We start from the raw sequence: 26,810 nt of genomic DNA, 5'->3' as shown, positions 1-26,810 counted from the left end.
AATTATAAAATACACAATTCATAGTCAATCTTAATTTTAAGATTTTAAGGTCAAAGAATTACAGAAAACATCAAGTGACACTTCATGCTAATCTCCCGGCATTTCTTTAAGATAAAAACTGCCTGTATATGTTATAACATGCAGTCACAGTGATAAAACACTGCTTTGGCGAAGCACCAATCAACTCAACCAAAAATGATTTCCCTTTTAGAGAAATCAACTCATGAAATAAAGATTCAAGTTTGAAGATAAATTCTAATGTCCAATAAAGCATCACAAGTTATAATCATTTGAAAAGTACAGTGTACTTTGAAATACAAATCTTCAGCGTATGGCATATTATTACTGGTAACTATGCTCAACTATTTTCACATTATCAATAGGGGATTACATATCTTGAGGAGTTATTCCAGTCACATAATTAAACAGTGAACCTTAGATCGATATCATGGAAAATGTCCAAGTGTTTCATTGCAATAATCCATGCTATGTGATTCGTGCAGAATAAAATAGGATGACATGATTATTTCTTGTCCATGAAGAATGATTTTTGAAGAATCAATCTTTAATTATAAGTCCAAGTTCCTCAGTGAAGAATTTAATGTATTATCCACACCTTTGTTTTAATAAACAGAATGCATCTGATTTCTTTCTTTTAATACTATTCTATCTCCTCTTTATTTACTTAGCCTGGAAACCCTAGGGAAGATACCGAGGTATTTGTTTTCCTTACAAAATCCTAAGAAACTAAAAATCTAGTACCTACTAGCCATGTGACTGAAGTAGATAATCAAAAGCTGCTGGAACATGTGCTTAAAGGGAAAGAAAATTCACCCTTCTTTTACCTTAATCTCATCACACTGGAAAAGATGAAGATCGGGCTTGTTCTGAGTTGACTCTTTGCACACGAGGGCAAGAACTGAATCATAGTTACAGGAGTGCATCACAGCCTGGCAGTGTTGGATTGTGTTCAAAGGAAAATTCTCCAGTTCATTCTACAAAGTAAAAATATAACTTGCCTTATTTTTCATTACCTATATAAAATCCATCCCACAAAGAGCTCTAGACATCCTACCAATAATTTTTAAAGTATGCAAATCACACTGACAATGGATGCTAGTAAACACGGTAAATTTGGAGGATGATTAGGTACAAGTAGGCAGCAAAGATAACAAGCCTGGTGGATGGGAGAAAGAGCAACAAAAATGGAAATATTTAACAAAGGAATGTAGTTGTGTTCTTAATAAACAGAAGAAATACTGAAATTAGCATTACTGATTTCCTAAGATTACGGGCTAGAGATGATGCCTTTAAGAGCAAAATAGGTAAACTGAGGCCTCTTTCCACAGTTATTCACCATATTACCTGGTATTCTTTTCCCTGTGGCTATGTAGTTTTGGGTTTTTTTGTTTGTTTATTTTACTTGAACACTGTACAGTCATACTCTTAGTTTCTACCTTCAGTGATCACAAATGTTAGACTGAGATGAGAATGACACATCATTTGTACACTTTTTATTTCACTGAATCTCTCAGATGAAAAAATTCACTATGTAAGTTTTTCCAGCCAAAAATGTCAAACAGCATGGTCAGAAAAATCTTACTAAAAAATACATTCTTCAAAATGATTAAGATATTTGGTCTTGTGAAAGTGAATATTATTTAATGAGATATATTTAAGGTGCTTATCCTAACACTAATGGCCTTACACAAGTAGCGAGTGGTGTCATGATGGAATTGACAGGAGACATTGTGGGGGTTTTTAAGTAAACAAAATACAATATCCCTGATAACTAGAACATAAAAAATAACAATAACTTTTATTACAGACAGCACATAGACATCACACCATAAATTTATTCTAAGTCCTGACTCCCTGGGACCCAGAAAAGGTGAAACAAAAAATGCAGGTTCCATTAAATTAGAATGAAATTTATGAGCCATACTAGAGAGATAATAACTTTTCTTTCTTTGCAAAAGCAAATTAAATAATATCTCTCCTCTACAATTACTTGAAACTATGAGGATTAGAGAAGCTCTTAGTTGCTATTCTCTCACAGAATTCAATGAATGAGATGAAAGGGCAAATTTTACCCCGACTCCTATCAGACAACAAAGAGTTGTTGTCTTTATCTTAGCAACTCAAATGCCTATTAGATGATGGAGCTCAGAGAAGGCCTTTTTTAAGAGCTCCAGCATCTCACCCGAGTAGCTGTGTAAAAGAAAGGTGCCCAGTGTTGACCTGGTGGAAGTTAATGTACATACACACAAACCTTTTTATCCTAGTTCACTCACTGGGGTTCAAACCATATCACTGGGATATGGTTTGGCATAGCATGTAATTAATATGTGTCATAAAGAATAGTGCCCTACAGGGCTTCCCTGGTGGCGCAGTGGTTGAGAGTCCGCCTGCTGATGCAGGGGACACAGGTTCGTGCCCCAGTCCGGAAAGATCCGACATGCCGTGGAGCGGCTGGGCCCGTGAGGCATGGCCACTGAGCCTGCGCGTCCGGAGCCTGTGCTCCGCAACAGGAGAAGCCACAACAGTGAGAGGCCCGTGTACTGCCAAAAACAAAAAAAAAGAAAGAATAGTGCCCTACAGGGGCCGTATTTTATTTTACTTTTTTGGTATCAGTGCAATTGTTTCTCTTTTTTTAATTTATTTATTTTTATTTATTTTTGGCTGCATTGGGTCCTCAATGCTGCGCATGGGCTTTCTCTAGTTGCAGCGAGTGGGGGCTACTCTTCGTTGCGGTGTGCGGGCTTATTGCAGTGACCTTTATTGTTGCGGAGCATGGGCTCAAGACGCACGGGCTTCAGTAGTTGTGGCACGCAGGCTCCGTAGTTGCAGCACGTGGGCTCTAGATCACAGGCTCAGTAGTTGTGGCGCACAGGGCTTAGTTGCTCTGCAGCCTGCGGGATCTTCCCGGGCCAGGGATCGAACCCGTGTCCCCTGCATTGGCAGGTGGATTCTTAACCACTGCGCCACCAGGGAAGTCCCCAGGGGCCTTATTTTAGCACGATGCATTTTTTCCTCAATTCTTCCATCTCATCATACATGGTTAAAAAAACATTGTATCCCTCTATCTCTAGTTTAAAAACATGATTTCACATGCATAAAGTACATAAAGTATGACACTTTTTCTTCAAAATGACTGACAAGAATATTTTACGTTGCTAAATTTTTACCCATTTTCAAACAACCTGATCTAATTGTAAACATAAGTATTTGTGGACTTTCTTGAAAATAAAATAGTATAAATATTTCCAACTTGCCTTTGATTCTAAATCAATCAGGCTCACAGCTCTCTCGTCCACTTGAAGAATCATATCTTGAGTCCAAACTTTGCCCTTGGCATCAAGCAATTTCAGCTTCCTTATTCCATCGTCAACAGTTATCATAGCATCTTTCCGATCCAGAACAAAGGTAGTCAAGTGCTTATGATTGGCAAAAAGAAAAAACATAACACACACAGTCTCTTATTAAACATTTTCCAAAAAAATAGCAAGTTAAACTAACTGAAGTCAGCTAGTAGAGAGGGGAGAGACAAATACAAAGTACTCTAGAACTTCATGGTTACCTTATTGGGATAATAAGGTCAAACAGGTTTTTGTTGAATAGAGGAAATGATGCCTTGAATCATAAAATATCTAAATCTGTTTAATACTGAGCCTTGTGGAACTACATAAACGTGACAAAAACCAACTCTAAACAGATTAAATAACATTCTCTTTAGTTAATCCATTTTATTCCATTTTGGTTATTTAAATGCTGAACAATAGAAGGCAATCTACAAGGCAGCTTGAAAACTACAGACGTTGGTAATTGACAGCAGCAACAGCAATTCTAGTCTGTAACAACTGTCCAACTTTTCACTCTACTAAAACAAAACTGTTTAAATGTAATTAAGCATGCTTGAGGACCTAGAAACTTGAAAATAAGAGCAATTTAAAAATTACTTCCTACTTAAATATTTTCCATTATAATAAGCAAATGTCCACCCAAGTAGATTCCAATTAAGAGCAAATATCTTGAAAGACAGCAATAGAGGAAAAACTAAAAAAAAGAAACCATTGCTTAAACAGAACTAGTAATGACTTTAGACAAAACTAAAAGTAAAACTAAACCATCCACTGAAACTGTCAAGGCTTATTTCAAGAAGATTCCAGAATACAAAATAGAAGCCTTGGTCCTGTTTTTAACCAAAATAAGGCTGACAATGATAAATGACTAGTTATCATTTTAATTTATTCTCTATGAAAACAGATTAACAAGATACTTCTATATTTAACATCTGCTTTGTAAAAATCTGAAAGAAAACATGTCAACACCATTTACAACATCATAGAAATGAAATAAAACATAACTTTGATTTTACTACCAATTTTTATGTCCCTCAAGCTTCATTCTAAAGTTAGCAAACATCAAAGCATCTTACTTCAACATGGTATTGGGATATATCTGACACGCTGCTGACACTATCCCGTGCATAATTCTTCCTTTGTTCTGGAAAAGAAGTTGAAAAAGCCATTATTTACCCATGAGTGGGCTGATGTTCATATATCAGTGTCTCGTGGCCATCTCTAAAACTAGTCTATCTCATATATAAGTACAGTAGTACAGTAGTATAAGTCACCACTGTGTGGTGTATCTGAAAATACTCATCGTTCACATTAAATGAAAAAGTCATGAGAAAGCTTACATTATATGCAAGAACAATTTGACCCAACGTAAGTGTTCTGAATCCCAAAGGTTAACAAGATTATTAATGTTGTAAGAAAAAGTTATCTTGTGTAAAGATTTTATTAATCAGGGACCTCTTCTTTGACAAAAAGATAAAAACTGGCTTGTAAATTTCATCTTTTAATGCACTGAGAACAAAATGGAACTGCAGATACTGTCACAGATGCTGTATTATATGAGTTAGACTACATTATTAAAATAATAAACACTGCAAGGAACATGTTTCACCACATCCACACCATGGAGAGTGTTAAAGGAGAGTCAATCATACTCACTGCCATTAAACTTTAACAATTTTCACACATCTACAGAACACACAAATGTGATACTCAGAATTGTAGATATAAGCTGTTAGAAACAATAAGAAAGTTAGGTAGAAAGTTTCTGCACCAACTATTGAAAAAGCAAAAAGCAACCTTTGTTTTTCTTTTGTAAAATGCTGCAAAACCAAAATAAAATATGTGAAGGCAATATTTTGTATTTGCTGCTTTCTAATCAAGCAACTTGATTATTTGTAAATTTGCAGTTGCCCTATTTTTTCTAAAGCAGCATGCTATGGTGAAAAAGAGCTCTAAGTGGGAACCAGAAGAGTTTTGATTCTCACTTGGGCTCTGTCATTAAGTAGGAGATTGAACTTGGCAAAACTCTGGATCTCAGCACCCTTATTGCAAAATACAAGGGTTAAAGAAATAAGATCAAACTTCAAGACTCCTACAGTAGTAAAATTCTGTCTCTCTGTCTCTATCTCTTTCTCTCTCTGTCTCACACACACACCTTAGCTTTCCTAATAACCATTTTGTTTTTCCCAAATATAAACCTGTTTCTTTCAGGTAGTATAGAAACTTTTAGATTTTCCTAAAACAACAGAAGTTGAAAAGTTCTGCTGAACATAAAAGCAGAGCAAGTACAAAAATATAAAGCACATATACAGACTAAGAATGTTAACACATAGAATTTTTTAAACTTTGATACAATTAGTGACTTTTCATTTACATTTATCTTAATGCTTACATGAAAATATAAATATGCCTTATATTATATCACTATGATATTATTCCAATATATTCTATTTTTGCTTTTGCAGCATTAAAGTTACTTAATAAAAACAGACACACTACAAAATTCAGTATCTGCTACCTTTCTTTTTCTGTTTGGATGATGATCTGAAGAAGTATGATCCATCTGGTCCTACCAAAACAATGTGACCAAAAAGAAACATCTGGTTTCACCTAAAATTTTCTATTCTGTTATGACAAAACATAAACCTTAATTTACATATTTTAAAAAGTGAACAACCATAATTTTTCTGATTATTAGCTGAGGATTAATCAATGTGAGATATTAACAAATGGATAATTTTCCTTGGGAAAACCATTATAACTTTTAAAATACAATGGATAACTCAGGGACATATCTGAGAAAAGCACTTTTAGAAATGATCAATATTTCAGAATCACTGATTCATCGTATTCTAACACAATTCTCCACGGCCAACTCAGAACATGAGGGTAGTTCTGTTTCCTCTGGTCTGATCTGAGGACACTAAAAGAAATGGCAGTGCTTGCCATGGTGTCCAATTTTGATACGGCGACACCAGGATGTTCAAATGCTTTTCTGAGTCTTTCAGATAAGTGATTGGCAAACACAGTCGAAGGTCAAAAATATTATGTTTTGTAATTAAATATTCTCATTATGAAATAGTAAGACTTTGTTCCCCCAAATTTCCTAACACGTAGTTTCTCAATCCCACAGAAACGTACTTTACAAAAATAGAAAAACACTATTTGATAGTACTCATAAACAGCATGATGTTAACTGATTACTCTGCTTGCCTAAAAGATATGGAACCATTTCTAATTTTCCAAATCAAGGATCCATTTTAGGAATTCCTAAGCTCTTTCTCTCTCATGTTACACAATAAATAAGGTGTATGTGTTACAAGAAATTACCTTTAAAAATCCTAAAAATGTATAAATGCCATAAAATGGATTTATAAATAAACTAGTGGTTTCAGTGATTTAAGTCAATGAATAAATAAAAGTGACTATTAACATTTTAATAGGAAATTTTGAGAGAAGGCTCCTAAAAGGCAATTATAGTACATTTATTTTTTATGAAAATCACATGTATTCTCAAGTACAGCTGTAAATAGGAATTATGCTCCTAAGCCTGAAAAATCTCACCCAAAGCCTTAAAACAGTGTGAAAAGCCTAAATAAAGTCTCCATGATACTCAAGATAAAGTCTCTCCTGATGTTCACGACTTTCTCTAACAATGGTTCTCAACCTTGGAGGCACATTAGAATGAACTTTAAAAAAAATCCTGCGCTCCCCACGCCCCCCACGCCCCCCACGCCCCCCAGGATTCTAATGTAATTGGCCCAGGATGCAATCTGGGCCCTGGGATTTGGAAAAGCTCTCCAGGCAATTCTAACATGCAGCCAAGGTTGGAAGCTACTGTCGCAAAATCTGTGTAAGTGGCAACTCATCTACCACATCTTATCTCCTTAAGTTGAAATTTTTTTCTTTCCAAATTAAGAGCGTAAATCACGGTCAAATAGTCTCTCTCTCTGAATCAATTAGAGGCAGGAACAGGTTTTACTTGGTTACAGTACCACTGATTGTGTTTCACTGTTTTTCCTAATAGCTTTTATCCCATGGACCACAATATACAAACCCAGAAAGATGGAAGAATTCAGTCACCAAAGACGAAAATCCTGTAACGCATCATTTTAGCATTCTTGAGTTGATACGCTGCTGCGAAAACTGATATTCTACTTCCGGATCAGGAACTTAAACTTAGGTTTCAATGAACTTTGGATGATTATGATATATTACAATAGGTTCATCAGTTGTACCAGATGTACCACTCTGGGGGGCTGGTGACAGCGGAGGAGGCTAGGCTGTGTAGGCATATGGGAAATCTCTGTACCTTCTCCTCAGTTTTGCTGTGAACCTAAAACTGATCCCAACGAAGTCTTAATTTTAAAAAATTAGGTTTCATCTAACGCTTCAATGAGTACAATGACAACTATAACAATATGCAGGTCTCAGCATTTAAACTGAATCCTCGTTTGCCTAGATTGCTGTTTATGCATAAGAGCAAGATTTGAAACAGCTAACATTCAGAAAATTGTTATTTTCTCTTTCTCTGAAAACAAAGTGCTGCTTCGAAAATAAGGACTTGATTATTAAAAAGAAAAAAATGTACCACAAAAGCAGCTGCTGAGTAGTCCTCTCCCTAAATAAAACAATGGGCTACAGTTCATATTACTTTACACTTATAAAACTTTCAACCACAGTAAAGGAGAATTCCTTTCTCACTAGTTCAGTGTATAATTTCCATAGAAGAGAGGTGGCTTAGTGGGAATCAGTAAGAAGCACTGAGTAAAAATTATAAGCTCTCATTATCTAGGCAACTATAGTCACGGATTGACAAATCAGTATCTGAACAAGATAACTTTTTAAAATCAAGGTCATTTTTACAAAACTACATTATTTAAGAATTAATTGTATTGGCCAGTCCAACAAGTCGTTAAAATAGCTTATCCCCGAGGAGAAAAGAAGCTTTAAAACTTTCAGCTGAGGTGGAAAAATTGCCAAAGTGTCTTTCTGAGTCACGTGCACTGACATACTCTACGAAGCAGAATTTTGACTCTACCAACGCCCAACCTCCTGACAGTATATAATCAAGGGCCTTTTCCTTCTTAAGAATTTCAAATAGGTTTTGCTTAGAATATTTATTTTTTCCAAGTAAATCACACTTTGTAAATAATGAGTATGGCGATAAGAGAAGTGGGTTTTAACCCTTCAGTGCCACCTGAATGTATAAGAGTTGGCCTGAGCTTCAGTTAGGACAAGTAAACAGAGAGTCTAGTTCCAAACCAAGATCAGGAGACACAGAGAAACAGAAAGAAAAACAAAGATAAGTACAAGAAGAACAATACGTGGGGTAGATATCTATTAAGAAAAGTGGTATATTCAGGAATACTGCTCTGAGAAAGTTGAGTCAAGCACTATGTAAAAATATAGGAACGTTTACAGTCAAGTCAATTATACAGAATGAACTGTATAGTTTATAGATTACTTATGCTCACTTCTTACCAGTACCTCCCTGAGAAGAACAAAGAAAATCAGGAAAAAAACAAATGTATTTTCCTACTTGCTAATATCACAAAAACGTTCAAACTTAAGGTAAAATGAAACTCGAGAGAGTGCCTGTCTGTCATGTTTATCTTTCACTACCTGGTCTCCCAACAATACTATAAATGTTGGTCATGACAATAAAGTATTACTAAATGATAATTCTGTGAAACTTACATTTTTCTGGAGACAGGATGACTTTAGACAGCTGATTATTTAAGGTAAATGGTCATATTCCAAATCTAGCAATATCTAATTTAAAGGAAAGTTATTTTTCTAGGAAGTTCAGCTGTTCAGCACACAGCAGAGAATCCACACTTAAATAAAATAAGTCCTCTGAGTGGCAGACAGAGACGTCACAATATTTAGTATTAAAATCTGCACATTTTAATGCATAAGGGGAAGGTCTCTCAATTCCCCACTCAGAACCCATGTACACTACTCACAAGATTTCCTATTAGTTTCTCAGCCCACACATATCAGAAGCAATGCTAGAAGCAGGCATGTTACCAACAGGGAAAAGTTCATATGGGGTTATTAAAGCTGCTTGGGACCCAGACACATGGGAAAAACAGCCTCAAATACTCCAAAGGGAAAAGATTCTGAATGATCTGGTGTAAAGGTAAGGAATGCAGCCTCTGAGCACATGGCAGTACACAAGCTCGTGTGCACACCACTGACCCTCTGAGTCATGGACAAGAGGTTACAGGAGCCACGCCCCAACAGAAGGGAATGTTTTAATACTTTTTACAAGCATGTTCCTTAAAAGCAATTTTAAAGCTTAAAGACATTGACAAGCAGGTTAGCCAGAAAAAAATGTATAACATTTTCAATTCCCTGATTAACAGCTGACAAATGAAATGTTACTGTCATGAGATAAGAAAAGAAAGAAACCGTAGAAGAGAAAAATTAATACGTATTTCCTATTTATGTCGTCAGGGACTTTAGTGACGCAGAGCCTCTGACATGCTGGCTTTGACATTTCTTGTACAATAATAAAGAAAGGACAGTATAAGGTTATTAAAACTGCAGCACATTTTAACCATTTTCCTTGAATAAACTAACACATATCTAAAAGAAGCTAACGTATTGTCATAATCGTGTAGTTTGCATTTACAGGATTTATAAAAAAAAATTTCTAGTGATATCTGGAATGTAAGCTTAAAAACATATGATGAAAATTACCCCTTGGTCCTGTCAAAGTATCACTGTGATTAGATGTATAACATCATTTGGAGGTGACAGTAAAATATTAAATTTGAGAGCCTTGATGAATCTGAGGGCCCAGGACAAAAAGTGACTCTCCTATGCCCTTCCTCACTGCCATGAGAGGCTCATTACTTCTATTTTTTCCTATAAACTTACCACAATATTATTATCGTTTCTATTTTGTAGTTGAGGAAACTGGGACCAATAGGCTAAACCATTTGCTCAAAATGGCAGCCCTTTGGTAGAAAGTGCCATGATTCAGCCACAGATCGTTTGGCCTCCCAAACCCACGCCTCTCCGAGAGTCATCCTGAAGTAATCTTCATGGCGCATTATGGGGTCAGACTGAAAAGTGTGCTCATAAAAAAGACCAAGTTGCATGAAACTCCTGATACAGTGACTAGCCTGTGGTCGGTGTATAAAAAAACAGTGGTCATTACCGTGAAACTCATGTTTCAGTGCACTAAGTAATACCTTCATATCCCAGAGAAGTCCATGTACCAGCCATGAAAACAAATGAATTCTTGAAGGATTTATTCAACTGGTTTAATCATTGTGAAAGGAGAAATCTTCAAGAAAATGCACACACTGTGACACAGTAAATGACATTACAAATCTCTCCTCTACCAAGTTTCTAGTTACAAAAAACTACGCAGATTGGGAGGCTAAACACTCCCAATGTTAACTAAATATAGTTAAAACTTCAAATAGAATTTGTTCATTGCAAAGGTTTGTTCAAAACCTGGACGTGTTTCTCCACTGTCATTCATGCATCTGACCATTCATTCCATAGGCGTTTATTGGGAGCCTGTCGGAGAGAAGGCATACTGTGTGTGTGTGTGTTTGTTGACAGCAAGCTGGGAGGGAGAGGTGAGTATTAGCTACAAGGAGGAATGAAACATTACCTGCAACTTCAAGGGACTTAAAACCCTCTGACTTGTAAGCCTAATACACTGCTGAGTGTTCTTTCGTCCGTATAAATGTCTCTTGCATTTGCCCCTTTCCATCCCTCTATTTATGTCCTCTGTTTTACCAATATGCTGTTCATTGCCTTCACACTACACAAGATTGACCGTTATATTTTCTTACCATCAAACTTTTTAAAGTTTTGTGACTTTGACAAATTACCTCACCTTAAAAAGGAGCCTCAGCTTGCTTTATACGTAAAAGGGGAGAAATAAAAATTTACTGCTTAAAAGCTAAAGATTCAATCATTGGAGCTATGATTTTATGAAATTGCTCCCAACACAAAATAAACATTAACATTTGCAGGTGAGTACTACTTTTTATTCCTTATTCCTTTCTTAGCTTTCTGAAAATAGACTTTGGGATCTATGGTAGTTGTGAGATGATTAATACTCTTTCTCCTTAACAAAAATCTTTGGGCTATTATTTAGATATCTGACTTACCTACATTATTTAGGTCTCTGATTCACCTACTTCCATCCATGCTCATCAAATCCATGCTCAACTGCTACCAGAGTGATCCAAGATGGATATGACCTATGATTCCCCCAGTTAAAACACTTCAGTGGCCATTCCTTGTAAACAATGTCCAAATGCCTTAGCGTGATTTTTCCCAATGTCGTCCGTGTTTATTTTTCCCATCTTATTTCCCGGTGCACCACCTTGAGCCCTCCAGTTAACACTTAACTGTTTGCAACTCATTGATGCATTATATTCATTCTACAGTTATTTACTGAGCATAAGTTATACATTAGCCACTGTGCTAAGCTTAGGGAATCCTGAAGTAACCAAGGCAAATGTGACCCACCTTCAGAGAGCTTATAGTCTAGTTTAAAAGGGTTCATACAGCTGTTTACAGCACCCTCCAGCCCCACAAATGCCTGGAGAATTTCAGAGCTGAATCTCTCTATGAAATCCCTCCTGCCTACCTGCCCTGCCCACATAGAAGAGCTGACCCTGCCCACATCCTCCATCTGCACTCATACACATTGCCATCCAAGCTTATCCAGCACTTTATTATAACAATACATGCACGAGTCTACCTCACCAAGACAGTGCACAAGCAATGACCATCTCCTATTCATCTTTGAAATGAATCAAAGGACATGGAAACAGACACTGTGAAGATCATGGCCAAGCACACAGAAACACGTAATAACCTTCTGTCTAGAAATGAAAGACTGAAGGAATTGATTATCTTTGCAAAAACCAAAAAAATTTTTCCCTTTTCAGTTTCTTCAAATCATTCTGTAGAGTGCAAGTCCCTTAGGGTCAAGGACCATATGTTACTGGCCCTGTGCTGGGCACATACTAATCACAAAATAAGTATTTGTTGAATATATACAGTTCATAATGACTAGGCCATGGTAAGAATGTCACAATATCGTACTCAAGAGAACTGAAACCAACGCTAATCAGATTGACAAGGCCACAGAAAATGTACCTGTGTACGGTATAAAATCCATTTTATGATTGTATAATTTGAGTCCTCAAGTCTAGTCACTGGACATATAGGCAGAGAAAGAATCACAAAACCTTAGAATGAGTCATTCTTGCCACAGCCAAGATACTGTAGCTCTAGGTGACGTAAAAAGAAACGAATTTCAAATTTAGAAAATGCTATTGGTTCCTATAGTAGATAATAACAATAATAGCAAATATATACAGTGTTTTTTGCTTGCCAGGCACTGTTCAAAGCATTTTACATGTACTAACTCATTAAATTCTCCTGTCAACCCTACAAGATATCTCCACTATACACACAAGCAAAATGAGGGACAGACAGGTAAAGTAATTTGCTCAGCTGATAACTGGATTTGCACCCAGGACGTCTGGCTCCAGTGTCTTTGCTCTTAACCACAATACTAGTCTCATTCTTTATGGTTGCATAATAATAAAAGGCCATGCAGACCCTGTGAAAGCAAACGCCTTCCTAAACATATGTGGTATATTTCAGGAGTCCTTAACTTCTTTGTAGTATTGACTTCTATTTTATATTTGAAGTTTACCAAAAAAACCCAGTATTTATAAGTGAGACAATAGAGGGAGGACAATGGAAGTTAGAGAAGGATCTGAAAGAAATTATATAAGGGCTGTTGGTCATACTGTAATACTACCTAAACAAACATATCATATATAATTAGATGGGAAAATCCACCTAAGGTACTGGTACCGTGCGAAAAGACTCCTTAGAAAGTACTGAATACATTTCATCTGTAGTTCTAAATTGTATGACAGCCAGCAGAGATTAATGGCGTTGGTAGCTTCTGTAAAAATTATTTTTAAAATAATCCTTATCTATCAATCGCTACTTCATTCCCAATAATATAAACAAGGCATGGGTTCAAGCTACGGCTTTGAACAAGTCATTCATAAAAAGTAAGTAGTTAGAAATAGAATTATACCCCATTAAATACACAAACATACCATAGAGAGCCTTTGCACTTGTTCTTGAACTGTGTTCTCTGTCCATGGAAAAGGTGGGTGGTGATCCGTAGCCACTGCAAAAAAAAAAAAAAAAAAAGGTCATCGTGCTGAGTTAAAGTCCAAAGTAAGCAATAAAATGTCAAAACTACAAATAAAAATTCCAGTGGACCACAATCACCATGTGTTTTTAAAGAACATATAGAGTTTATACAACCGGCTCTGTAAAATGGAGCCAGATACTGATCCAGTCAAGAAATAGGCTATTGGATCCTGACCCACCGTGGATGGAGGCCGGTACAAATGGCAACCTCTCAGGCATCAAGTCAGAACCGCAGCCAAGGGGATTCAACAAGGTTGAAGCTGCCTTAGAAAAATTTAAGTCTGCCATACTGAATTGAGCTGCGAGCAGTGACCCAACCATAAAAAGTTCTCAGTCATTTAGACTGTAACAAAACAGACACTACTTTCACAAATACTTAAAATGCAGTTAATGAAAATAACCCGGTATCATTAAATTTGACCAGCTTTACCTGGTACTTCTAGCTTACTGTTGCTGTTATGTGAAGTAAACATATTATTTGAATTTTTAAAATGTATTCAGTAAACATTTATTAAGCCCTAAAATCTAGAAGAATGAGGGGTAAGGCGGGGCGGGGGGAGGGTACTGTTAATAAAACAAGTAAAAAAAAAAGTTAAAAAAAGATAAATAAATAAATAAAAATAAAATAAAACAAGTAAAATGGTTACAACAGAATGTGACATCTGGGTTAAACTAATAGATATAACATCAAATAAGGACTAAATTTTTATAAGGATGCCCAAGAAGGCTTCACTGGCATTTAAGCAGAATCTAAAAGAATGGAAAGCAGCTCTAGAGGCAGGTGGAGAATTAAGTGAGGAAAAAGCATGTAGATCTGGCTCAAGAACTAGCATGACGCCCGAGGGGAAAAGCATCTAGTGGGATTGGAAGAGATGAATGACTCGAGAAGTAAGGAAGGCAAATAGAGGGCTTAAGGATTAAATTTCTATTCTCTAGATGGAGTAAATATCTTTATACTGGGAAGTAACATGATCCAAACAACTTTTTAAGAAAGATAATCCAGGAATTAATGGCAAGGTAACCAGATGGAAAGGTGCTGCAAAAATTCAGGTAGGAGATAAAGGCCACAAATAAAGTTAGAAAAGAAAGAATAGTATGGGATAGAATCAAGAGTTCCTTAATAGAAGAAATTATAATAAATTCATGATTAAATGGATATTTGTTATAAGAAAAAGAAAAAAATTGAGGGTGTGGCAAAACTTTCTGGCTTGAATAAATTGATGGACAAGATGAAGATAGTACTTGACATACTCCCCTGGTGTCTCTTACCGACCAACACCAAAGGGATTTGCAATCATCTTTGTAAAGAGGAAGGTGAAGCAATGTGAACAACCTGGTTCTGAAAAATGTGAATAACGTGGTTGTGAAAAATAGTGAACTCTATACCATGATGGCCAATATAAAATAACAACAATATTAACCACAATATATAAGGCAACGGCCACTTAAGTCAGGGCGGTGATTTCAAATTATATCTAAAGCCATAGGGACTTGTCTCTTTTTGTTTTACCCAATGGTAAATATCTTGAGAGACTGGACTAGATGACATTTAACTTTCCTCAAATGCAAATATTTTATGAATAACAAAAAAAGAATGCTCCAGGGGGCTTCCCTGGTGGCGCAGTGGCTGAGAATCTGCCTGCCAATGCAGGGGACACGGGTTCGAGCCCTGGTCTGGGAAGATCCCACACGCCGCGGAGCAACTGGGCCCGGTAAGCCACAATTACTGAGCCTGCGCGTCTGGAGCCTGTGCTCTGCAACAAGAGAGGCTGCGACAGTGAGAGGCCCGCGCACCGCGATGAAGAGTGGCCCCCGCTCGAGGCAACTAGAGAAAGCCCTCGCACTGAAACGAAGACCCAACACAGCCATAAATTAATTAATTAATTAATTAAAAAAAAAAATGCTCCAGAGAAAGTGAAAGCTATGAAGTAGAGTATGTATGCAACTATGGAAAGCAATAATACATAAAATACCAGAACCAAATGTCTTCTATTAGATCACTATCATTGGGGTTGATATTACTTAACCATCTTTTTCTTAAGAGACACAGTAAACTTTTAACAATAACGTATCTTAGTGTTAGAAAGAAATTATATATTGAGGAATGAACTACATAAAGAAATGAAAGAGATCTTTTCATTGAAAATACAAAACAATTAAAACCACCAAATCAAATTTAAAAAACCAAGAAATTAAATATAAAATTTCCAACTTACTTCATTTGAGATGGATATATTCCAAAACCACTGGGATGATTAGAAATATGACCATTCATTATGACTTTAATGTTCTGAAAAAAGAAAGGTACATGGATTGAAGGCATTAAAAAGGTTGAGACATCTCAGTTTTAAAGTTTTTGATTCAACAAAATATGTGTCACTTCCAGGATGATGCTAGAAATATAAAGATCTCCACCCTCAAAGAGCTCAGGCTCCAGAAGTACAGATGGACATATAAACAAAGATTAAATTGGCATTTAACATTAATATACTAAAATTGTAAGCAAATATAAAAAAGAAAAATTTTAAATATAATTCTGAACCCTCTAACTACAGAAACATAATTCTATATTCCCCTCAACCTCATCATTGGCAGTTTTATGAAATGTTACTTTGTTTAATGTTTCATTATGAAAGTAATATAAGCTCATAAAATTAAAAAACTTGAGAAATATGGAAAAGCACAAAATACAAAAAAGTACAGAGGGGAAAAATATCACCCAGAGCCCCATCATTTAAAGATAACCATCAGAGGTTCCTTAAAGAACTAAAAATAGAACTACCGTATGACTCAGCAATCCCACTACTGGGCATATACCCTGAGAAAACCGTAATTCAAAAAGAGTCATGTACCACAATGTTCATTGCAGCTCTATTTACAATACCCAGGACATGGACGCAACCTAAGTGTCCATCGACAGATGAATGGATAAAGATGTGGCACATATATACAATGGAATATTACTCATCCATATAAAGAAACGAAATTGAGTTATTTGTAGTGAGGTGGATGGACCTAGAGTCTGTTATATAGAGTGAAGTAAGTCAGAAAGAGAAAGACAAATACCGTATGCTAACACATATATATGCAATCTAAAAAAAAAAAAGGTCTGAAGAACCTAGGGGCAGGACAGGAATAAAGACGCAGACGTAGAGAATGGACTTGAGGACATGGGGAGGGGGAAGGGTAAGCTGGGTGAAGTGAGAGAGTGGCATGGACATATATACACTACCAAATGTAAAACAGATAGCTAGTGGGAAGCAGCCGCATAGCACAGGGAGATCAGCTCCAGTGCTTTGTGACCACCTAGAGGGGTGGGATAGGGAGGGTGGGAGGGAGACACAAGAGGGAGGGGATATGGGGATATATGTAAATGTATAGCTGATTTACTATGTTATAAAGCAGAAACTAACACACCATTGTAAAGCAGTTATACTCCAATAAAGATGTTAAAATAAATAAATAAATAAAAATAACCATTTAACAGTCCTGTCAATTTCCTCCAGTCTTTTTTCCTGTATCTAGTTTTCCTTCCTTCCTTCCTTCCTTCCTCCATCCCTCCTTCCCTTCCTTCCATTTTCTTATTTCCTTCTTTCAAAGTACATTTGACAACATCCTATATATACACTTGGATACACCTTTTTTTTCAAGACGGTATTCATTTACACAACTTTTACTTTTCACAAGAAAACAACTTTTTAAATTAACACCATAAATTTATCTTCAGAAACTATTTTTAATGTGTTTCACAAATTAAACAAATTTCCTTCAAACAAGATAAATGCAAATAAGTAAAACTTCCTTACTGCCAAATCCAACGGCCTTTTTTTTTCTCCTCGACAGTACAGCTACACCTGAATTACTTCTATTCACCCCTGAACATGTGGCCCTTCCTGCTTTCTGTGGCACTAAACTATTTTGGATCTTGTCTTACTTTTCTGACTTCTGTATACATTACATTACTATGTCTTTTCAGTAACTGAGAGGTAGGTAGGACATAGCCCAGCTTTATTATAAGACAAAGGCAAAGAGTAGAAATATTAACAACTACTGTGTGAGTTAATTGTCAGGTACTGTGATGGATCCTGGCACTACCAAGGTGATCAAAAGAGACACAGTCCTAGCTTTGGGCCAATAGTCTAGTGGGAAAAACAACATTTAGTGAATAAATGTAAAATTTTAAATTGTTGTTACTATCACAAAGGGAAAATTCAGGGTCACTTGGGGGGTATATAATATGGGAACTTAATTCAGATTGGGAGGGCACAGAAAGCCTGCATAAAGAACATTCAAGACCTAGTAACTTCCAGTTAATTCTTTCTCATTCTTCACATTTCAATTCAATCACCGTGTCCTCAGGGAAGCATTTACTGACCTCTGTGAATAGATAAAAGCCCACCACTATCAGATACTCTCGGCACAATACACAATTTCTCAAAGTATTTACCACAGTTGTAATTTCTCATTTGTTTAAATTAATTCCTGATTCTTCACTAGACTTTAAGCTCCATAAGGGCAGAGCTGCTTTGATGACTGCTGTTTCTTAAGCAGTAAGAATAGTACAAAATATTTAATATTTGAATTAAATATTAATTCAAATAAAGAAAGAAGGAAGGAGAGTCCACGTCCTACTCTTCAAAGAGTTTATTGTATTCTTAAGGAGACAAAACCAATCCACATGAAACACACAGTAAATAAGTCCCAATGTATGTGGCTCTATTTTAAACCTACTAGAGGTTCTGAGGTAGGAAAAGCAAGGCAACTGCCATTATATTTTGAAGGGCTGGGACTTGACCTAGTTCTTAAAGAATGGATAGGATTTATAAAGGTCTTCAAAACACTCAAGTGTTTTTTTTTTAATTTATTAGTATTTTAAAATTTTATTTATTTTTGGCTGTGTTGGGTCTTCGTTGCTGCGTGCGGGTATTCTCTAGTTGTGGTGAGCGGGGGTTACTCTTCGTTGCAGCACGCGGGCTTCTCACTGCAGTGGCTTCTCTTGTTGCGGAGCACGGGCTCTAGGAGTGCGGACTTCAGTAGTTGTGGCATGCAGGCTTCAGTAGTTGTGGCACAGGCTTAGCGGCTCCATGGCATGTGGGATCTTCCCGGACCAGGGCTCGAACCCATGTCCCCTGCATTGGCAGGCAGAGTCTTAACCACTGCGCCACCAGGGAAACCCAAAACACTCATTTAATTCAACCTTTCCTGAAGTCTTGTCCATATTTATTCACAGCTTAGAAGCAAATTTCCAAATTAAGGAACAAAGAAATATTGACCTCTAACCAAGTATTGCATCCATAAAATTACATTACATTTATACTATATTATCATTTGTTTTTATTATTGTTGTTTATTTTCCTTCAATTTATACTTAGATACAATCAGTGTACAGAGGAAAACCAATTCTCCGGAGAAAAATAAACCCCTGATTTGTAGTACTTCCTGATTTCCTTGGTATAAGTATTCCCCCCATGGCCCATTTCAAGCTAGCATTGGTTTAACAGCAGCTTACAAAATCCTAAATATTTCACAATTGGCTCTCACAAGTCTACAGAATCAAGAGAGAGCACGCCACTGTTACATTCTGGAATTTGGGCCAGGACAGAGGCCTGGGATAACATTATGGATCTAAAGCTAAAGGTTAGGACAGAGGCTTTCACAGACGCCTGGAACTTTAACACCATTTCTGGCACTAACTAGCCGAAAGGAAGTCAATTAAGCCTCTGTCTCAATTTTCTCATCAGTAAAATACAGATAATTCTTGGTCTTTCTAGCTCACAGGGCTAGTGAAAGATCAAATGAGATAGATGTACAAGTTTCTTCTAAAGTTAAAAAAAAAAAAAAAAAGAAGTACTCTTTTAAAACAAGCTGGTTCATTCAGCACATAAATTAAACCCCCAGGGTTTGCAGTCGTTTTGATCTAGTTTGCATTTTAAACCCACAGCAGGTGGTTTTAGTGAAAAGAGATAGCCATAACCATCTCATCTTTTTCATGTTTAATTCTTCATGACAGTCAAATAAATTCGGGGTTTGTTTTGCTTTAAAATAGTGATCTGTCAGAATAAGAGAATAGAATAAAAGGGAATAGAAAATGTTGATTTGCTAAACTGAATTTTAAATATAGAAACTTTACTCTTTGGCAACCATAGTGTCATTTGTCAGAGATGCTCAGGTAGCAACATAGAAGGTTTCAGATATTTAAACACAGCAACACAGGGCACACCTTGCAAAGGAAACAATTACAAATGTTTTCTCCCCTTTAGGCTTTTAAGAGACATATCCAATTTATACCTATATGGACTATATGTATATATAATATAGAAGAACCATCAGTCTTACTGAGAAATTAGCTGCTTTTATTTTTATTAACTCTTAAAACAACTTAAAAACTGAGACAAAGTTTTTCTTTATTACGCTTTTTTTTTTTTTTTTTTTGCGGTACGCGGGCCTCTCACTGTTGTGGCCTCTCCCGTTGCGGAGCACAGGCTCCGGACGCGCAGGCTCAGCGGCCATGGCTCACGGGCCCAGCCGCTCCGCGGCATGTGGGATCCTCCCGAACCGGGGCACAGACCCGTGTCCCCTGCATCGGCAGGCGGACTCTCAGCCACTGCGCCACCAGGGAAGCCCTCTTCATTACTTTTAAGGACTCACAAATTCAGTTAACTCTACTACATTAACTACTTAATTCTAAAAAAGTGTACACTAAAATCTTCATAATAGCTTCCAACAAATCTGAAATAAGAATATCAGTTTCCTTATGAAAACATTTCTTGTAAGTCATAGTTACTATAATTTTCTTCTTATTTTCTCCAGCAAATAAAGTGGTAAATTTAAGATCTCAGTTCAACATACCCAAAATGTTGAACACTGAAATTTTCAAAGGAAAATAAATAGAATGTATGAAAATCATGGTAAGCAGAAACAAATGAGGCTATATTAAGGCTAAACCAGCAAGTTAAAATTGTACTGGAGAGTTTAAGATCCCAAATATAAATAAATAAACAACAATTTATATTTCCGTTTCTTTTCTTCACTCTTGCTTGCGTATGGTATCAATTTTCAAATTGATGAATGAGTTTGTAGTCATCACGCAGTGTTAGAATCCCGTCTACCCAATCTAGCTACCACACAATGACTTGTGCTCTCAGAAAAATGTCACAGACACCTTTCTGTTTATTTAAGTTTTTGTTAGTCTGTTTGAGTGTACCTATCTTGAAGTATCTGTATTTCAATTTCAGTTTAAGTCACATCTCTGGGTCTAAGTTATAACCAAGATAGGGGTGAGGAGATTGATTACCATCATTATTTAGGGTTTTAACTCAAAGACCGTTGAAATGTAATTTCTACCAATACTTCGTGACATGGTCTACTAGTGATTGCGCTTAATTTACTAAAAGACAAAAAAATGTGCTTTAAACCTGCTAAATCATCACATATTCTGTCTCCTTCTGTGTCTTCTAGGAGTAACTTTTCAGTACATCTTACCAGTACTGTTGTCTGTAGAGATGTCACCCTCTCTATTTCTCTGTGTCATTTGGTCTAATATTTAGTAATAAAGAATTTGTGTGTGTGAATAAATTTAGGAAACTAATAACAGTAAACTGTTATGATAACAGTAATAATAATGATGATGACAATAGTAGCTAACACTTGTGAAGGTGTCACAATAATTTCTAGGCCATATGGAAGCACAATATTTTCTCAAGGCCAATATCGATGTAGAAAGAGTAATTCTGTGCCTTAAAGGCACAATACCTTGTAATCACTTAAAATAATTAACTTGACTCCTCTTTTTTTATAATTCTGAGAAAAATGTTTCACTGTTTACAGGTAAGATCATAATTTGGGGGAAAATATATGTTCAATTCAGAATGTTGTTGGTTTAACAATTAGCTGAAGAAAAATATTTGTTCCTAAAATTTAATAAGCAGAAGAAGAACTACAATCCTGCAATCTGTGGAACAAAAACCACATTCACGGAAAGATAGACAAGATGAAAAGGCAGAGGGCTATGTACCAGATGAAGAAAAAACATAAAACCCCGGAAAAACAACTAAATGAAGTGGAGATAGGCAACCTTCCAGAAAAGGAATTCAGAATAATGATAGTGAAGATAATCCAGGACTTCAGAAAAAGAATGGAGGCAAAGATCGAGAAGATGCAGGAAATGTTTAACATAGACCTAGAAGAATTAAAGAACAAACAAACAGAGATGAACAATACAATAACTAAAATGAAAACTACACTAGAAGGAATCAATATCAGAATAACTGAGGCAGAAGAACGGAAAAGTGACCTGGAAGACGGAATGGTGGAATTCACTGCTGTGGAACAAAATAAACAAAAAAGAATGAAAAGAAATGAAGACAGCCTAAGAGACCTCTGGAACAACATTAAACACAACAACATTCACATTATAGGGGTCCCAGAAGGAGAAGAGAGAGAAAGGACCAGAGAAAATATTTGAAGAGATTATAGTCGAAAACTTCCCTAACATGGGAAAGGAAATAGCCACCCAAGTCCAGGAAGCGCAGAGAGTCCTATACAGGATAAACCCAGGGAGCAACACGCCGAGACACATAGTAAGCAAATTGGCAAAAATTAAAGACAAAGAAAAATTATTGAAAGCAGCAAGGGAAAAATGACAAATAACATACAAGGGAACTCCCATAAGGTTAGCAGCTGATTTCTCAGCAGAAACTCTACAAGGCAGTGGCATGATATACTTAAAGTGATGAAAGGGAAGAACCTACAACCAAGATTACTCTACCCAGCAAGGATCTCATTCAGATACGATGGAGAAATCAAAAGCTTTACACACAAGCAAAAGCTAAGAGAATTCAGCACCACCAAATCAGCTCTACAACAAACGCTAAAGGAACTTCTCTAAGTGGGAAACACAAGAGAAGAAAAGGACCTACAAAAACAAAAACAAAACAATTAAGAAAATGGTCATAGGAACATACATATTGATAATTACCTTAAACGTGAATGGATTAAATGCTCCAACCAAAAGACACAGGCTTGCTGAATGGATACAAAAACAACACCCATATATATGCTGTCTACAAGAGACCCACTTCAGACCTAGGGACACATACACACTGAAAGTGAGGGGATGGAAAATGATATTCCATGCAAATGGAAATCAAAAGAAAGCTGGAGTAGTAATACTCATATCAAATAAAAGAGACTTTAAAATAAAGAACGTTACAAGAGACAAGGAAGGACACTACATAATGATCACGGGATCAATCCAAGAAGAAGATATAACAATTATAAATATATATGCACCCAACATAGGAGCACTTCAATACATAAGGCAACTGCTAACAGCTATAAAAGAGGAAATCGACAATAACACAATAATAGTGGGAGACTTTATCACCTCACTTACACTAATGGACAGATCATCCAAAATGAAAATAAATAAGGAAACACAAGCTTTAAATGACACAATAGACCAGATAGATTTAATTGATATTCATAGGACATTCCATCCCCAAACAGCAGATTACACTTTCTTCTCAAGTGCGCACGGAACATTCTCCAGGATAGATCACGTCTTGGGTCACAAATCAAGCCTCAGTAAATTTAAGATAACTGAAATCATATCAAGCATCTTTTCTGACCACAACACTATGAGATTAGAAATGAATTACAGGGAAAAAAAACGTAAAAAACACAAACACATGGAGACTAAACAATACGTTACTAAACAACCAAGAGATCACTGAAGAAATCAAAAAATACCTAGAGACAAATGACAATGAAAACACGATGATCCAAAACCTATGCGATGCAGCAAAAGCAGTTCTAAGATGGAAGTTTATAGCTATACAAGCCTACCACAAGAAACAAGAAAAATCTCAAAAAAACAATCTAACCTTACACCTAAAGGAATTAGAGAAAGAAGAACAAACAAAACCCAAAGCTAGCAGATGGAAAGAAGTCATAAAGATCAGAGCAGAAATAAATGAAATAGAAACAAAGAAAACTATAGCAAAGATGAATAAAACTAAAAGCTGGTTCTTTGAGAAGAAGAAACAAAATTGATAAACCATTAGCCAGACTCATCAAGAAAGAGAGAGGAATCAAATCAATAAAATTAGAAATGAAAAAGAAGTTACAACAGACACCACAGAAATACAAAGCATCCTAAGAGACCACTACAAGCAACTCTATGCCAATAAAATGGACAACCTGGAAGAAAGGGACAAATTCTTAGAAAGGTATAAACTTCCAAGACTGAACAAGGAAGAAATAGAAAATATGAACAGACCAATCACAAGTAATGAAATTGAAACTGTGATTAAAAATTTTCCAACAAACAAAAGTTCAGGACCAGAAGGCTGCACAGGTGAATTCTAACAAACATTTAGAGAAGAGCTAACACCCATCCTTCTCAAACTCTTCCAAAAAATTGCAGAGAAAGGAACACTCCCAAACTCATTCTGTGAGGCCACCATCACCCTGATACCAAAACCAGACAAAGATACTACAAAAAAAGAAAATTACAGACCAATATCACTGATGAATATAGATGCAAAAATCCTCAACAAAATGCTAGCAAACAGAATCCAACAACACATTAAAAGTATCATACATCATGATCATGTGGGATTTATCCCAGGGATGCAAGGATTCTTCAATATATGCAAATCAATCAATGTGATACACCATATTAACAAATTGAAGAATAAAAACCATATGATCATATCAATAGACGCAGGAAAAGCTTCTGATAAAATTCAACACCCATTTATGATGAAAACTCTACAGAAAGTGGGCATAGAGGGAACCTACCTCAACATAATAAAGGCCATATACGACAAACCCACAGCAAACATCATTCTCAATGGTGAAAAACTGAAAGCATTTCCTCTAAGATCAGGAACAAGACAAGGATGTCCACTCTCACCACTATTATTCAACATAGTTTTGGAAGTCCTAGCCACGGCAATCAGAGAAGAAAAAGAAATAAAAGGAATACAAATTGGAAAAAAAGAAGTAAAACTGTCACTGTTTGCAGATGACATGATACTATACATAGAGAATCCTAAAAATGCCACCAGAAAACTACTCGAGCTAATCAGTGAATTTGGTAAAATTGCAGGATACAAAATTAATGCACAGAAATCTCTTGCATTCCTATACACTAATGATGAAAAAACTGAAAGAGAAACTAAGGAAACACTCCCATTTACCATTGCAAGAAAAAGAATAAAATACCTAGGAATAAACCTACCTAGGGAGACAAAAGACCTGTATGCAGAACACTGGTAGACACTGGTGAAAGAAATTAAAGATGACACCAACAGATGGAGAGATATACCATGTTCTTGGATTGGAAGAATCAATACTGTGAAAATGACTATACTACCCAAAGCAATCTACAGATTCAATGCAATCCCTATCATATTACCAGTGGCATTTTTTACGGAACTAGAACAAAAAAATCTTTAAATTTTTATGGAGACACAAAAGACCCTGAATAGCCAAAGCAATCCTGAGGGGAAAAAAACGGAGTGGGAGGAATCAGACTCCCTGACTTCAGACTACACTACAAAGCTACAGTACTGAAGACAATATGGTACTGGCACAAAAACAGAAACATAGATCAATGGAACAAGATAGAAAGCCCAGAGATAACCCCAGGCACCTATGGTCAACTAATCTATGACAAAGGAGGCAAGGATATACAATGGAGAAAAGACAGTCTCTTCAATAAGAGGTGCTGGGAAAACTGGACAGCTACATGTAAAAGAATGAAATTAGAACACTCCCTAACACCATACACAAAAATAAACTCAAAATGGATTTGAGACCTAAATGTTAGACCAGACACTATAAAATTCTTAGAGGAAAGCATAGGAAGAACACTCTTTGACATAAATCACAGCAAGATCTTTTTTGATCCACCTCCTAGAGTAATGGAAAAATAAACAAATGGGACCTAATGAAACTTCAAAGCTTTTGCATAGCAAAGGAAACCACAGGGCTTCCCTGGTGGCGCAGTGGTTGAGAGTCCGCCTGCCGATGCAGGGGACACGGGTTCGTGCCCCAGTCTGGGAAGATCCCACATGCCACGGAGCGGCTGGGCCCGTGAGCCATGGCCGCTGAGCCTGCGCGTCCGGAGCCTGTGCTCCGCAACGGGAGAGGCCACAACAGTGAGAGGCCCGCGTACTGCAAAAAACAAAACAAAAAAAAAAAGGAAACCATAAACAAGATGAAAAGACAACCCTCAGAATGGGAGAAAATATTTGCAAATGAATCAGCGGACAAAGGATTAATCTCCAAATTATATAAACAGCTGATGCAGCTCAATATTAAAAAAAAAACCCAACCCAATCCAAAAATGGGCAGAAGACCTAAATAGACACTTCTCCAAAGAAGACATACAGATGGCCAAGAAGCACATGAAAAGCTGCTCAACATCACTAATTATTAGAGAAATGTAAATCAAAACTACAATGAGGTATCACTCCACACCAGTTAGAATGGGCATCATCAGAAAATCTACAAACAACAAATTCTGGAGATGGTGTGGAGAAAAGGGAAACCTCTTGCACTGTTGGTGGGAATGTAAATTGATGCAGCCACTATGGAGAACAGTATGAAGGTTCCTTAAAAAACTAAAAATAGAATTACCATATGATCCAGAAATTCCACTACTGGGCATATACCCAGAGAAAACCATAATTCAAAAAGACACATGCACCCCAATGTTCATTGCAGCACTATTTACAACAGCCAGGTCATGGAAGCAAGCTAAATGCCCATCGACAGACGAATGGATAAAGAAGTTGTGGTACATATATACAATGGAATATTACTCAGCCATAAAAAGGAATGAAACTGGGTTATTTTTTGAGACATGGATGGATCTGGAGACTGTCATACAGAGTGAAGTAAGTCAGAAAGATAAAAACAAATATCGTATGTTAACGCATGGATGTGGAACCTAGAAAAATGGTACAGATGAACCGGTTCGCAGGGCAGAAGTTGAGACACATGTGTAGAGAACAAACGTATGGACACCAAGGGGGGGAAAGCCGCGGGGGGGGTGGGGATGGTGGTGTGATTAATTGGGCGATTGGAATTGACATGTATACACTGATGTGTATAAAATTGATGACTAATATGAACGTGCTGTATAAAAAAATAAAATAAAATTCAAAAATTTTTAAAAAAACAATACTAAACGTTCTTTGGGTTATTTGCATG

At 36.5% G+C, this 26,810-nt stretch overlaps 1 protein-coding gene across 9 annotated transcripts in view; it reads right to left on the bottom strand.

Annotated features, from left to right (window-relative positions):
* Positions 1–26,810, bottom strand: part of EPS8 (EGFR pathway substrate 8, signaling adaptor) — a 206,080-nt gene that overhangs the window by 63,163 nt on the left and 116,107 nt on the right. For all 9 annotated transcript variants that reach the window (XR_012324515.1, XM_073789010.1, XM_073789011.1 and 6 more), the window contains 5 exons: positions 15,803–15,876; positions 13,487–13,560; positions 4,439–4,506; positions 3,276–3,437; positions 846–995 (listed from right to left, as the gene is read on the bottom strand). Coding sequence is in view for 8 of the 9 variants with exons in the window: in XM_073789010.1 (XP_073645111.1) it covers positions 846–995; positions 3,276–3,437; positions 4,439–4,506; positions 13,487–13,560; positions 15,803–15,861 (513 nt within the window). In the remaining variant the exon portion in view is untranslated. Of the gene's footprint in view, positions 1–845; positions 996–3,275; positions 3,438–4,438; positions 4,507–13,486; positions 13,561–15,802; positions 15,877–26,810 lie in introns of those variants that run through there.

This window comes from Tursiops truncatus, chromosome 11 (genome assembly GCF_011762595.2).
Source record: "Tursiops truncatus isolate mTurTru1 chromosome 11, mTurTru1.mat.Y, whole genome shotgun sequence".
In the NCBI taxonomy this organism is placed as follows: Eukaryota; Metazoa; Chordata; class Mammalia; order Artiodactyla; family Delphinidae; genus Tursiops; species Tursiops truncatus.
This window is presented reverse-complemented; position numbering and strand designations above follow the sequence as displayed.